Below are 12,887 nucleotides of genomic sequence, written 5' to 3'. Positions count from 1 at the left end.
AGCGTGTGCATTATGATACAGCTAGAGGGCCTCGTGTTTCCTAGTTTCTGCTGTGACAGCCTGTAGGAGGACAGACAGGAACCGCAGAGTCTGTCCCGGCTTCCTCAGCAGTTCCTCACATTCCTGCCAGCATGCTCAAATGTCCACTGTTAGAGCAGGTCTTCTCTTTGCTGCTCTCTCTCTTTCAGAGCAACAGTAGCACTGCAGAGGCACAGTCAAGTAGAAATGAATGGGAGTAGTAATGTCTGCTTTTGCAGAATTATTTACCCACTTGCTGCTCATTTCCACACTAATCCTAATCCTCACTTGAACTCTGCTTGTAGTCTTGGTTTTCTCTTCTATTGAAAGCATCTGTGCAGAGCTGCATATGCAGGAAAGCTCTGAACCTCTAGAAAGGAGGAATGATGCTGAGCTGAATGCTTGGGCACCCCTGTCTCCAATGTCTTGTTCAAGCTCTGGACATAAGTACTTAATGTGGTTGGTGAATATATGCACAGCAGAGAGAACTTAAAGTGTACAGACATGTTACAGTTGCTAACAAATGTTGAGTGAAGTTATGCTCATTTTGGGCGTAAGAAATGTGGTGACATAGACTAGGTAGGTGCTGTGTTTTGCAGGACATATCTAGTAAAAGATCAGAGAGAAAGTCGTGTCCGTCCCCAACCCACCCTCATCCCCCCGCAGTCACAGCTCTATACTGCCCCATTGAGCATTCAAAGAAATGAGCCCAATTAATAGATGACTTCTGTAGTTTTCCTTGGACGGCAGGGAGGTTGCAGCTCCCAAGGTTTCCATCCATTTAGATGGACCTTTTGTTAAACATGTTACTCTGATTTTTAGCTGTTTAAGCAAACCGTTGAGAACTTTACTGCCACCTTTGTTCCTCTGGTCTGCTATCATGATCTTGCTTGGTTGAGATAGGCTGTGACATAGGAACAAGGTGGCTTGATGGATGGCTATTCGTGTGGTGCTGAGGCAGGAGAGAGAAGTAACACGTGCCCCTTGCTTTGAAGTAGTCTGGAGTTAGTACAGGATCAGAATGTGCAGCATTATCCTTCCCCACAGCCAGAGCAAGAGCTAGGAGGAATAAAACATGGAAGAGGCAGTAGCCCTTGTATTCAGAGGACCAGCTTGCTCATAAAGCATTGCCTAGACCGTTTCTTTCTTCCCCGCTCCCTCCAACATCTGTTAAAGTCTGGAGGTAAGCAGAGGAAAGTCTCTGATGCAGTTTGAAGATGAGAGGCCAGTGCTAGCGTGTGGGGTGTGCTATTGTTTAGTGCCTAGGAGAGGTCTGCAAGCGGAAGGTAGGCAGCTGGTGGGTGTTCAGTCTTGATGTGAGAAGCAGCTGCTGATGGGATTAAGAAAACTAATCCAGAGCAGACATCTTTCCCATTGTCAAGTGTGTTTACAGACCAGAGCATTGAGCATCTCAGCCAGGAGCTACTCTCATCCCTGTGAGAAGATGGCTAGACCTCGGTCTTTGACTTCCAGCCTGTAATACTGACCCTTTCTGTAACTGAATGAGCACAATGACCTTTTCAAATGCCAAAAAAGTTGATGCCATCTGCTTCAAAAAGCAGCAGCCTGCCTGGTTAGGAACAATAGCTGCCAGGAGTGTGTTACCCCCCACATACTTTTCAGTGTGCTGACTCTCTGGAGAATGCTCTGGCCCAGATTTCAAAAAAATATTTTGCTTTGCTTGGATGATTAATATTGTCACAGGGAATGAAACTTCAGTTTTCCAGTGGTGATTGGAAACTGAATCTAAGTGGCTGAGACCCAGAAGATACAATCAGAAGTGCTTTTGCTTGTTCCTATGTAGGAAGAGTTGGGTTCATTGGAGAGAGGTTAGTAAAAAATCAGTTGAGAGTTGCTGATAAAAAATTGGAGATGGGTTCATGACAAAAAAAAAAAAGGTGAACTATACAGTGAGATAACAGTTGACATAAAAGGCATTATCAGTTACAACAGATTCTCATACATACTTGAAAAGACCAGAATGACACAAGAGGACCTGAAATATCTGCTGATCTCTCTAGGCTTTATTTTTGTAGATGTCTTTGCTCTGGGTAAACCTGGTGTGTGTGTTTAACTTCCCTTTGTTTCAGGGGTGCATATGCCTTAAGTCAAAATGGTATATGTTGTCTTGGGATAATTAGGCTATTAATGGTATATCATGGAGGGCACGCTGTATTATAAAACATTGCAGGATAAAACTTAGCAAATACTAAGGCCCAGAAGGAAATCCCTGTGTTTTCAGCTTAGCTGAACTTTGCAATTTATTTGAATTACAGAATTCAAACTTCAGTTAATTCAGCATCATTGTTTGTGTTGACGTTTGCTTTGAGCTGAGTTTTTCTGTTTTGTCTCAGCTGTTGATTGAAAAAGAAGAAAAAACTATTTGATTTATTTTGAAGTAGGGCACTTGGCATTGGTCCCCACATGGGAATTGGTGTTCAATTTGAATCGTAGTTGTTTAACAATTCCTTTTTTTTTGTCATTGTTTGGGCAAGCACTTGATTTGTTACATAACAGTTTATCACTGGAGTATCCCTTGTCTTTGTATAAAATAGTCTGGCAGAGACAGGTTTAAAGTGTTTCTCTTCCTGTCCTTAACTTGTTTGAGAGAGAACTCTGCTGTTGACGTACATAACTTACTGTCACACTGTTTCTGTCTCCAAGAATAAAATACTAGGAACCTCAAGCTGCCAGGGTGCTCTGTCTGTTCTATGCTGACGTATTTTTAGAGAGCAGGTGACCACAAAGTATATCTTCCTGGATCTGTTTTGGTTTGAGAACTTGAGACTTTAAAGAAATCTTGCTGAAACAGAGCCCTTAAACACTACTTTTGCTTGAAGGAGGTCTGACTTTTGATGAAAGTGCAGGAATAGGAGGCAGAGCTGAAGTGTCTTTCTGGCCGTCATAGGTTGCTGACCTTAGTTTGTTTGCAGGGTGCATTAGTAAAGCTTGCTGTAGAAGATTTTGTAGTGGAACTCAACTATTACACTGTTGTGCAGCATTTTGTACTCTTTGAAGAGCGATACCATTAAAAGCTCATAAGCAAGAGAAGTTTCTAGATGACTTTCCCATTGGGAGCTCAGTTAACACCCTTTCTTTCCCAACCTGGCAGCCCTGTATCCACTGGGGGATCTCAAAGTCAAATTATTTCTACTTTGTAAGTAGTCATGATGCTATCCATGGTGTTGTAGCTGACCTTTGCAGCTCTGTATACCACCTCCTGGCGTGGAATCTGCAATTGGACCTAGTACTTGTGTTGGCATGTAACCTGGAAGGGAATCCTGCCCAGAGATCTGTGACTGTATTGAGTTCGTAGGGCTGATAGGCATAAAAAAACGCAATGACAACATGTCAGAAAATGGAGTAGGTAAAACTTCCTCTCATATATAGAATGTGGCTGATGATTTAAGAGGTGCCCGTTTCTTGGACATACTTTTAAGAATAGTTAGACTGGAAAAGATTAAAGTAGAAGGAAGATTTTTCTGCTTGGCTTGATTTGGTTCAGAAGGGATTAGTTTAAAGGAATACCTGTTGTCCTTACAGAATAAAAATCTAAAGCTGAAATTGGTTGATGAAATTATGCTTGTGGAGTTTGTACTTTTGTTTTGGGTTTCTTTGTTGTATTTTTTAAAGGAATCTCTTTGTTAGAAACAAACACTCACTAGGCACTTAAAGTATGTAGTCCTCAGCATAAGAATAAGACATAGCTTGGCACATGATGGAGAAGCTTCCAAGCTCGGGATGTAAACACGAAGCAAATGCTGTAGACAGAATTAGGTTGTGTGTTGAAAGCATGACAAATGAGAAGCTGACAGGTGGGCTTAAAGCACTTGCAGAAGTTGCCGCCTCATCTTTTAATATTTGTACGGTTTGATTTCACACATACGCATGTTGACTCATTCATATCCACTTGGCTTGTCTCTCTGTTTTGTTCTATATCAAAGGTTCACAAAAATAACAAACACTGTATTATTTCTGTTTAAGGCTTTCTGGTGTCCCTGGATGACTTTTACATACTAGGCAGTGGCTTGGTAATGTTGCAGACTACCAACAGTGTGTTCAACCAAACCCTCATTAAGCAAGTGGTGCCCGAATCCCTGTTAGCTTGGCAGAGAGTCCGCATTGCTAACATGATGGCAGATGGTGGCAAAACTTGGGCAGAAACCTTCTCAAAGTGCAACTCTGGTAAGTACACTTTCGCATGAATCTTACAAAAAAAGGTGTGTTCCCTCTCCCCCTTGTGCCCCTTTCCTTTCCCCGGCAGGATGTGTTAACTCTCTCTTTGCTCTCATACCTAGGGACCTACAACAATCAGTACATGGTGCTGGACCTGAAGAAGGTCAAGCTGCAGAAGAGCCTTGATGACGGTGCATTGTACATTGTTGAGCAGATTCCAACCCTTGTGGAGTATTCTGATCAAACAAACGTTCTCCGGAAAGGTAATAGTAGTTAGTGGTTTAGAAAAGCCATCTCTTTGTGCCAGCTGATGGAGAATCATGCTCTGTACCTGGGAAGGGTTTACTGAACACTAGTGCTGAGTTTCAAGTTAGAAAGCTTTGTGTGAGCATCCCTCTGTTGCCAGGTCTATAATGTTGTGGCATAAATGTGGTAAGCATCTGCGTGTTTTTAGAAGCAGAGGAGGGAAAAATACTTTACCTTCTTTCTTTCTGTTTCTTTGCTTTTTCCCCCGGTATTATTTTGCCCTGTCTCAGAGACCTATGAGGAAAACAGATGAGGTCTATTTGAAGCGGTACTAAATAACTGTGACGTTGTGGGCTACTTGAAAAGTTTGGTGGGTGTGTCACCCTACAAGGAGATGAGCTTTTAAATATGTGAGAAGTTCTATGTTAGAATCAGCTCCTGAACTCTTCTGAAGCTCTGTCACCTGATAAATATTTGCTGTTTAAAAGATTCCTTAATCCTCTAGCAAGACTAACAACAACTTGATGGAAAACAACAAACAAAAGTCTAGGTGAAGCAAAACACCCACTGTCAGGCTTCATTCACAAGTGTCTTCTAGACACTTTATGTCAGCATCCAAAAGACTGAGCTCATTCTGGAAATTTAAGTGTGTGTCTAGTGCTTTGTGTTCCCTCCTCTAATCACACGCTCAGAAGGTGAATTGATGAATTGCTCTTCATCATCAAAATGACTAGAAACGCATTTATGTTATGAGCTGGAGTTGTTTCCCTTTGTAATTTTCCCTTGTGTATGGCCCCGTGGAAAGTTCTGGCTTATTTTAGGCATTGCCATAATGTCAATATGGCTTTGAGATGTTTCTTATTGGTAATTTGGAAAAACGCTATGTCTCTCCTTTATGCTTCTCTTGCTCCTGTATCTGTTGAAGATATGAAAGTAGGCTATTGCACTTCCAATGTTTCTGCTTATTTCAGATGGTAAAATGTGTTGGGCTCCCCTGCACTGTGTTGTGGATTGGGATGCAGACAGAGCAAGCTAAGGGACAGCTGTCTGCCTCTGGCATGTGAAGCAATGCAACCACGTCATGGCAGCGCTGCACCTGTGCAGACAGGCCAGGCTTAGAGGGTTCCCTGAGTTCCTTTTCAGCAGTGACTCGAGAGAGCTGCTGTGTGGGATTCCCTGTAGGATTGAGCTCCACCCCTGGGCTTGGGCACGCAGTGACCTCTTATTTCCTCCTAGGAGATCTTGTGGCTGCTTTGTTCTGGAAGGTGTCAGCATGTATTAGAAATTTTACATTGGCAGTATGGCTTTTCCCAGGTATCTAAATGCACCTTGTGTGTATTGAATAATGCATCAGTCAGTCTCTGTTAGCTTAAGCATTAGAAAGGCAGCCGGCAGCACACAGGGCAGGCTAACAACTGCCTGAGTGCTGCCTTAGAGATCTCAGCTGCTGTAAGCAGATTTGGACTCCTCCATGCCACGCAGGACAACAGACAGGTTCCATAGAGGCCCCTGCCCTGTTCCTTGGTGCTTGGAGCAGCCCAGGTGAAGGATGTTTGCCTTTCTCAAGAGCACTGCTTGTAGAGTAGCTGACCCTGGCATACTCCATAATAGCCTTGTAGCTGGTATCCAGAGATAATGCACTCTTGACATGCTGGCCTGGTTAGAGTGAGTTTGTACCAGCATTGGCTTTTTTAGTCTCTTTCAAGCATAAACCTAGAAACAATGGAGAGTGAGAATTGTGTTCTCAGGTGGAACGAAGGCAGGCATTGCTGTAGTAAGCCCTGTATCTGAGAAAAAAGCAAGCATTGTCTTACATGGGTTTGAAAATGGAAAGACTTTTTTTATGACTTCTGTCAGCTTGTTTCTTAGGCCAGTGCAGGTTAGTTCTAAAAACCAGGAATCTCTTTTGTTGCTCTTTCCAGGCAAAGATGGCAAGATGCTTTCTGTATATTGACAAAGAAAATCGGGAATCCTTTAGAGCAGGTGGGATAGAGCAGTACTGTCTCCCCTATAGGGATAGGGCACAGGAGCGGGCTGCAGTTCATGTTTCCTGATGAGTAAGCAGTACTTCTATTTCAGCATCAAAAGCATCACATCAGATCAGAACCTGGGATCTCAGTCTCTTTTACCATACGCCTAATCTTCTCACTACTCTGTCTCATGGTATTGCTGAGATCTCTTGCTCTGGGCAGAGGTGGAAGACACTTTGTTTCTGAGAATTTTTGCTGCCTTCATGCTGTCCTCTTCACCCCCAACTTCAACCTTACACCATCTCTGACTTGGTTTTGTCACTGTTCATCCTGCTGGGCCTAACAGGCAGGTTTCACTGGCTTATAGCAGCCCTTGGGTAAAGCCTGCCTTAGGCTGGGTGCTGGACTGTCTGCACAGGATTTGCAGTCTTGCAGAGCCTGAGACACGGAAGAGCTCTTGCTTCAGGAGAACTTCAAATAGCTTCTTCTGTTTTAGCAATTTAAACAAAAAGTTTTTCCAGGTGGATGAAGGGGGTCATCTGTATGCACTGCATTCATGTGAGACAATAGCACCTTTTTAAATCACAACTAAACCCTACTGGTTTGGAAGCTGGTGTATCCCTATCCTCCAGCCTGCATCATTAGAGGCTGGAAAGTGTGCTTATTTCTGGAGGACACCTGTATTACAACACAACACGTACATAACTTGTTTCCTTCAGGTACGCTCTAAGTCACGTAAGCAAATGCCAGCAGACAGGGTATTCCCGTCTCTGCTGTGTGCTAGGGTTTCCCAAGCTGGAAAGGCCTCCGCTCAGGTAGCGTTCCTGTGCTTATGCTGTCTGTGTATCTGTCCTTTGGGAAGTTTGGTTAGTATCTGTGCGTATCACTCCCAGTTGATTTTCTTGAGCATCTTACAGCCAGACTTGAAGTTAATGCATGGAGTGCTGCATTTACCAGTGTCTAGATAGTAAATCTCTAAGCCAAATCCTGGTATGTGTGATTTAAGAAGCAACATTCCCCTCTGACAACAGGAACATTAGTGCTTTGGAGAGAACCTGGAAGTGTGCTGCTCTTGGGACTAACTCATGTTATATGCTCCCTGCCTGAACACTCCTTGGTGCCTGTCTTGCAAAAAAAAAAACAAACAAAAAAACCCCAAACCAAAACCCAAACAAATTAAATGTTAAGGTATAGGTATCTGTCCTTATTTCTTCCAGGAGTTGCTGTACCCAGATCCTGACCTGGATGGTCTCCTGGCTCTTACAAGCTTTTCTGCTTTCCAGACTAGTCTTGTTTCTGGCAGTTGTATGTCTCCTACCTAAAACTCTCTGGAGTTCTGGCTGGTAACCCTGCTCTTTAGAATTAACAAAACTGCAGAATTCACGCTTCCTCTTGGAAGAGTTAGGGTGGGGCTCTGCTGCATTGATCAATCACTTCTTAACCCTCAAAGGCAAATACTGGCAGTAGCTGCATGTTCGCACATCTCTCCTTATCGCTGAGTGCAACCACAGCTTTCCGACCACCACTGCACAAAGCATGTGTGCGTGTTCTTTGCTCACCTGCCTCCTGTTCACCCCTATTAGCTCTGTGGTTAGTGTGTGTGTGTGTGCCTGTCTGTCCATCCCTGACATCTCAGCATGGTGTAGTACTCTGCCTTGGTGTGATGGGAAGCGGGGGGACCCCAGTCAGCAACTAGGAGCATGCGGCTGCTTGCCCCCTCTCCCCCAAGTAAAGGGTAGGGAGAAGAGGGAGAAAAGAAGAGGTGAAAGGGGCAGGGGGGGAACCCCTCTTGGGCTGAGATAAAGACAGTTTAATAGAAGAGTAACGGAGGAGGAAAATAATAATAATGGCAAAAGAATATATAAAATGAGGTGATGCAGCACAAGTCGTTCTCGTTACCCAGCCTGTCCTAAGCAGTGATTGTGGAACCCTGCCCGCCTGGCCAACCCTCATTTATATGCTGAGCATGATGTCTATAGCATGGAATATTCCTATAGGAAGCTGAAAAAGTCCTTGACTAATATAAACTTTACTTAGCAACAACTAAACCACTATGTGTTATCAACATTCTTCTCATACTAAATCCAAAACACAGAAAGAAAGTTAACTCTATCCCAGCTGAAACCAGGACAGCAGGGAAACCTCTGTAGGAGGGCTGTGGCTGCTCTGCGTGTTGACCTCAGACTCCTGCAAGTCTGATCTCAGCTGTTTTGCAGGATGAGTCCTCAGGGTGGAAGTCTGGGGGCGGGTTGCGTGGGTACAATCTCCAGTGGTGTTATACTGGGAGTCAACCCTGGTCATGCCAGTGACTATTGCCTTATTTTTCTCGTGTTCAGACCAGTTTGATGTGTTATTCCTCGACATGCTGTTAAGGCAATGCAGCATGGTTTATTTTTCTTTTTTGATATAAACAAGAGCGTTCACCTTTTCTAAGTGATTAACAGATTTGGTTTTGTCTCTGGCAGGTTATTGGCCTTCATACAATATCCCTTTCCATCAAAAGATTTACAATCTCAGTGGGTACGCAGCATACGTTGAGAAGTATGGCATGGATTTCTCTTATGAGCTTGCTCCAAGAGCAAAAATCTTCCGTCGAGACCAGGGCAAGGTGACCAACTTGGAAAGCATGAAGTACATCATGAGATACAACAGTAAGACATGTGTTTGTGTATTGTGGAGCTGATTGTAATAAAGCAGTGTTACTTGTATTTCTTGGATTATAGTGGGAAGCTGCAGGCTCACATACAGATCAGAGCTGTGTTACCCTAGGTGCAGAGTACACACAAAGCAAAAAGATAATACAAGCTTACTGTTGAGGTAGGAATCCAGGCGAAAATTATTCCAATAGAAACAAGACTGGGTTACTTCTAGAGCAAGAGCCCTTGGACTTGCTCTTTGACCTTTCCAGAGAGCTTCTGACACTCCAAGAGACTCTGTGGGCTGCCGTTACCCAATACATCTACAGCTTGTCAATCTTGAAAGCCTTCAATCCTGAGCAAGAGTTAGGTCAGATCAGACCAGAGAATTTGGTGTAAAACTTCAGGTCAGTTTGGCCTGTTTTTTCCCTGTTCAGGCAGAATGATCTTCAGTAGGTAATGCTCTGCTCTGCTTTCCTGTGACAGGGTTCTCCTTAACTGGATTAGAACTAGCTTAATAACTTCTCACTAAACCCATCTCTAAGTACAGATAGCTTTAAATGCTATATTTTTATTCCCAATTATAGGGAGCATGCTGATTACCGGGCTTGGGGTTTGGAAGGCCTCTCCCAGGGTGGGGTATTGCTACTGTTTGGGCTGTGAGTAGCAGCATGCTCATAGACGTTGAGGCTTGTCCACCTTCCCCCTGCTTGCGGCTACTACAATGGGTGTTTGAAGGCTTTGCTCCTTGCCACTTGTTTTAGTCCAGAACAGGAAAACAAAGGTTTTCACTGCTGCACTTTTCCTTTCCCTTCCCTTTCTCTTCTGCTTTTTTCTCCTGAAAAAGTTCCTGCAAGCTTTGGTCATGTGGAGTTGCAGATGTTTGTGGTTAGAGGTTGGCAGTGGTGCCCCTGGAATGCAGAAATAGTTGTATCGACTTGGATTAGGAGCTTGTCTGCTTAAGATCCTGTCTCAAGCACTGACTTCCAGCTGGTACCTGGGGAGGAGCATGACGGCAATGCGATAGACCCATGTTTCTGCCAGTGGACTCACCCAACTTTTAGTGGCTGGGTCACTTTGCATCAGTGGTAGAGGCTTTTTGTGAGGGGACTAATTATTTTCTTTTCTTCTTTCCTTCCCTCCCCACCACGCTTCTCCCCAGACTACCAGCGTGATCCTTATGCTGAACACAATCCGTGCAACACCATTTGCTGCCGGGAAGACCTGAATCCTTCTCTTCCAGTGCCTGCAGGCTGCTATGACTCCAAGGTAAATTACCTCAGTTTCAATGTCTGCCAAATATTTGCTGCAGCCTGTTTGTGCTCATATGAGACCTGTAGCATGTTTCCGTGCACCAGGGCAGGCATGGCCAGGCCTGTCTGTTACCTCTTTTCATGCTGTCCCAGTGCTTGGGCAGATCCTGAGATGGTAATTCTCTGCAGAGTCCTATCTCCTGTCTGTGACACCAGTCCTGGCACAGTGGCAGAGGACACAAGGGGGAGGTGTGTGAAAGAACTATGTCTGTGGAAACTTGTGGTATTTAGGGCTTAAACCCCAAAGCCTTGCGGCAGGAGGAGCCTAAGAGGAATGACTCTTCACATCACTCGGGGAAGGTGACTTGCACAGCCTCAGCCTTGTGTTCATGGGGACTATGTGGGTGCCTCCCTAGAGCCCACAGGAATGTGTTTTCAGCCTCACTTTAGCTTTACCTTCAGAAAAGTCTGGCTCTCTAGTGAGTCACCCAGCTCCAGGGCTCCACCTCTCTGTGAAACTGCTTTGAGCAAAGTTTGGTAAAGATCACTTTGCTTTCTGGGGAGATGTGGGGAAAATCCTTACACCCACTGTCCTGGAAAAAGCAGCAGTTTTTCTAGGCAGCTTGAATGATATTTTCACTGAGAGGCAATACCTGAGTAAGCAGCTGTGTCTGGTCTTGGTGTGCTGGGAAGTCGTACAGTGTTTTACCCTGTGGTGTCCAGCCTGCTGCGTGTCTGGATTGTGAGTTGCGCTGCTAGGTTGGGTCCTGTGGAGGTTGTTTTGGCATTGCCAGTGCTGGATGTGTCCAGTCAGCTTGCACAAGCCCAGGCCTGCTGTAGTGGCCAGTAGGAACTCCCAGAACTGGTTATTACAAGATGACTGCAGAAAACTGATGTGTAGGGGTGTCTGGTAAGGCAGTAGGTCAGTGCATACTGGTTGTGGTGTCTTTGCCAGCACAGTTAGGCAAGTGGGCTGGGCTAGGGGAGGGACAGGGGACATAAGAGGGGCATTGAGAGAAATAGCTGAGTGCAGAGGCAAAACCTGGCAGTTATAAACACTAAAGGCAATTTTACTGTCTCTTGAGTTTGGAAAGATGGAGCAGGCTGGGGACCTCTTGGGATATAGTGAACAGGGCAGGGTCTGGGCAGCAATATTAACTTTGTCCTTTCCTGAATTACCCTGACAGTGCCTGCAGTGAGACAGCCCAAGTGCTTAATGTGCAGTAGATCTTAGGTCAGACCTTCTAGGCTGGCTGCAGCAGCTCCAGCTCTTTTGGAGACACTCAAACCCAGAGAGGATTGTCCTGAGGGCAGATGTGCTGCCTCTCTTAACCTGGGCAGGGCTAGAGGGCAGCATGCGCTTGTGCTTTCCTATTGCCCTTCAGCGCTGGCCGTTCTGTGGCTGAAGATGCCTCCATGCAGCAGAGGAATGCTGCCTGACCAGCATGCATTTCCCCTTGCTCACTTTCTTTATTGTTATCAAATCTCCCAGGGCTGTTACTGCCCTGTGGGATGGGGCATGTGGAACACCATGCCACCCTTTTGCCCTGAACTTCTGTCTTTTATTACAGGTGTCAGATTTCCGCCTGGCTTCAGCATTCACAGCCACTGCAATCAATGGCCCCCCAGTACAGGGCGGTCTCCCTGTCTTCACGTGGAGGCGGTTTAACCACACGCGACACCAGGGCCTGCCAGAGTCATACAACTTTCATTTCGTCACCATGAGGCCGATCCTGTAAACCCAGCATCAATGTTCCCAAATGGGATTTTTTTTTTAAATGGAAATTTTCATTCCTGTGTGTAATAAATCGACCCGGATGTCCACATCCCTGTGCTTTACCTGCTTTCCCCAGGGGCCTTCTAGGCACTTGGTACTGACGTTAGCTGCCTTGGTGCAGCCCAATCCATGTTCTGCTCTTCTGAGCTATTTGTGTGGCCCTTCCTCTGACTAGGATTGATGGGAAGCTGGTATGGCACTTCTTGCCTGTGATCTGAGCCATCATCCCAGCTGTTCCCAGAGCAGGAGCGAACTACAATGCAATCAATGAGTGATGTATTTCTAGTAGCAACATGGAACCTTCCTCTAGGGCTGGGCCAAACCAGGTGGCTGCTTTGGGCCATGGTGGCCTTATCTCAGCACTGGCTTGATGTCTACCTTTTGTCTGAGCAGTGCCTGTGAGATGCACTGCAAAACTTTGTCATCCAGGAATGTTGCTAGCAGAGAGAGTCAAGGCCCTGTTCTCCATGGCAATCAGTGTGCCTCTTGTGTACAGGCCATGGCTTTCGGTGGTGTTTGCAAGGTTTCCTTTGTCTCACCAAAGCAGCACACAAGGGTCAGGCTGCAAAAGGCAGTGAAAGGATGTGCTTGGTGATTTCTGATGCTTTTGGAAACACACACCCCACAACGTCCTCTGACCCTCTGACCCCAGCCTTCAGCCTAGCAGCAGGGAAGGAACTGTATGTGTGTCTGAGCAATGGATCTCTCCTGATGTGGCTATACAGTAGGTCAGTGACTTCTTTGCCAGCTCTCTCAGCTGTGGAGGTGGAATGTGACAGTGAGATGGCTGTGGGGGCTGGGGCTGTACGTA

The 12,887-nt window shown here is 45.4% G+C and overlaps 1 protein-coding gene across 1 annotated transcript in view; it reads left to right on the top strand.

Moving 5' to 3' along the window:
- PLBD1 (phospholipase B domain containing 1) overlaps nt 1-12,129 on the top strand; it is a 41,674-nt gene extending 29,545 nt beyond the window's left edge. The window contains exons 7-11 of the mRNA XM_009895261.1: nt 4,003-4,203; nt 4,317-4,457; nt 8,876-9,061; nt 10,209-10,315; nt 11,871-12,129. Coding sequence (XP_009893563.1) covers nt 4,003-4,203; nt 4,317-4,457; nt 8,876-9,061; nt 10,209-10,315; nt 11,871-12,038 — 803 coding nt within the window. The 3' untranslated portion in view covers nt 12,039-12,129. The remainder of the gene's footprint in view (nt 1-4,002; nt 4,204-4,316; nt 4,458-8,875; nt 9,062-10,208; nt 10,316-11,870) is intronic.
- Nucleotides 12,130-12,887: the final 758 nt, after the last annotated feature.

Source organism: Charadrius vociferus, unplaced genomic scaffold, assembly GCF_000708025.1.
Source record: "Charadrius vociferus isolate BGI_N301 unplaced genomic scaffold, ASM70802v2 scaffold251, whole genome shotgun sequence".
Taxonomy (NCBI): Eukaryota; Metazoa; Chordata; class Aves; order Charadriiformes; family Charadriidae; genus Charadrius; species Charadrius vociferus.
This window is presented reverse-complemented; position numbering and strand designations above follow the sequence as displayed.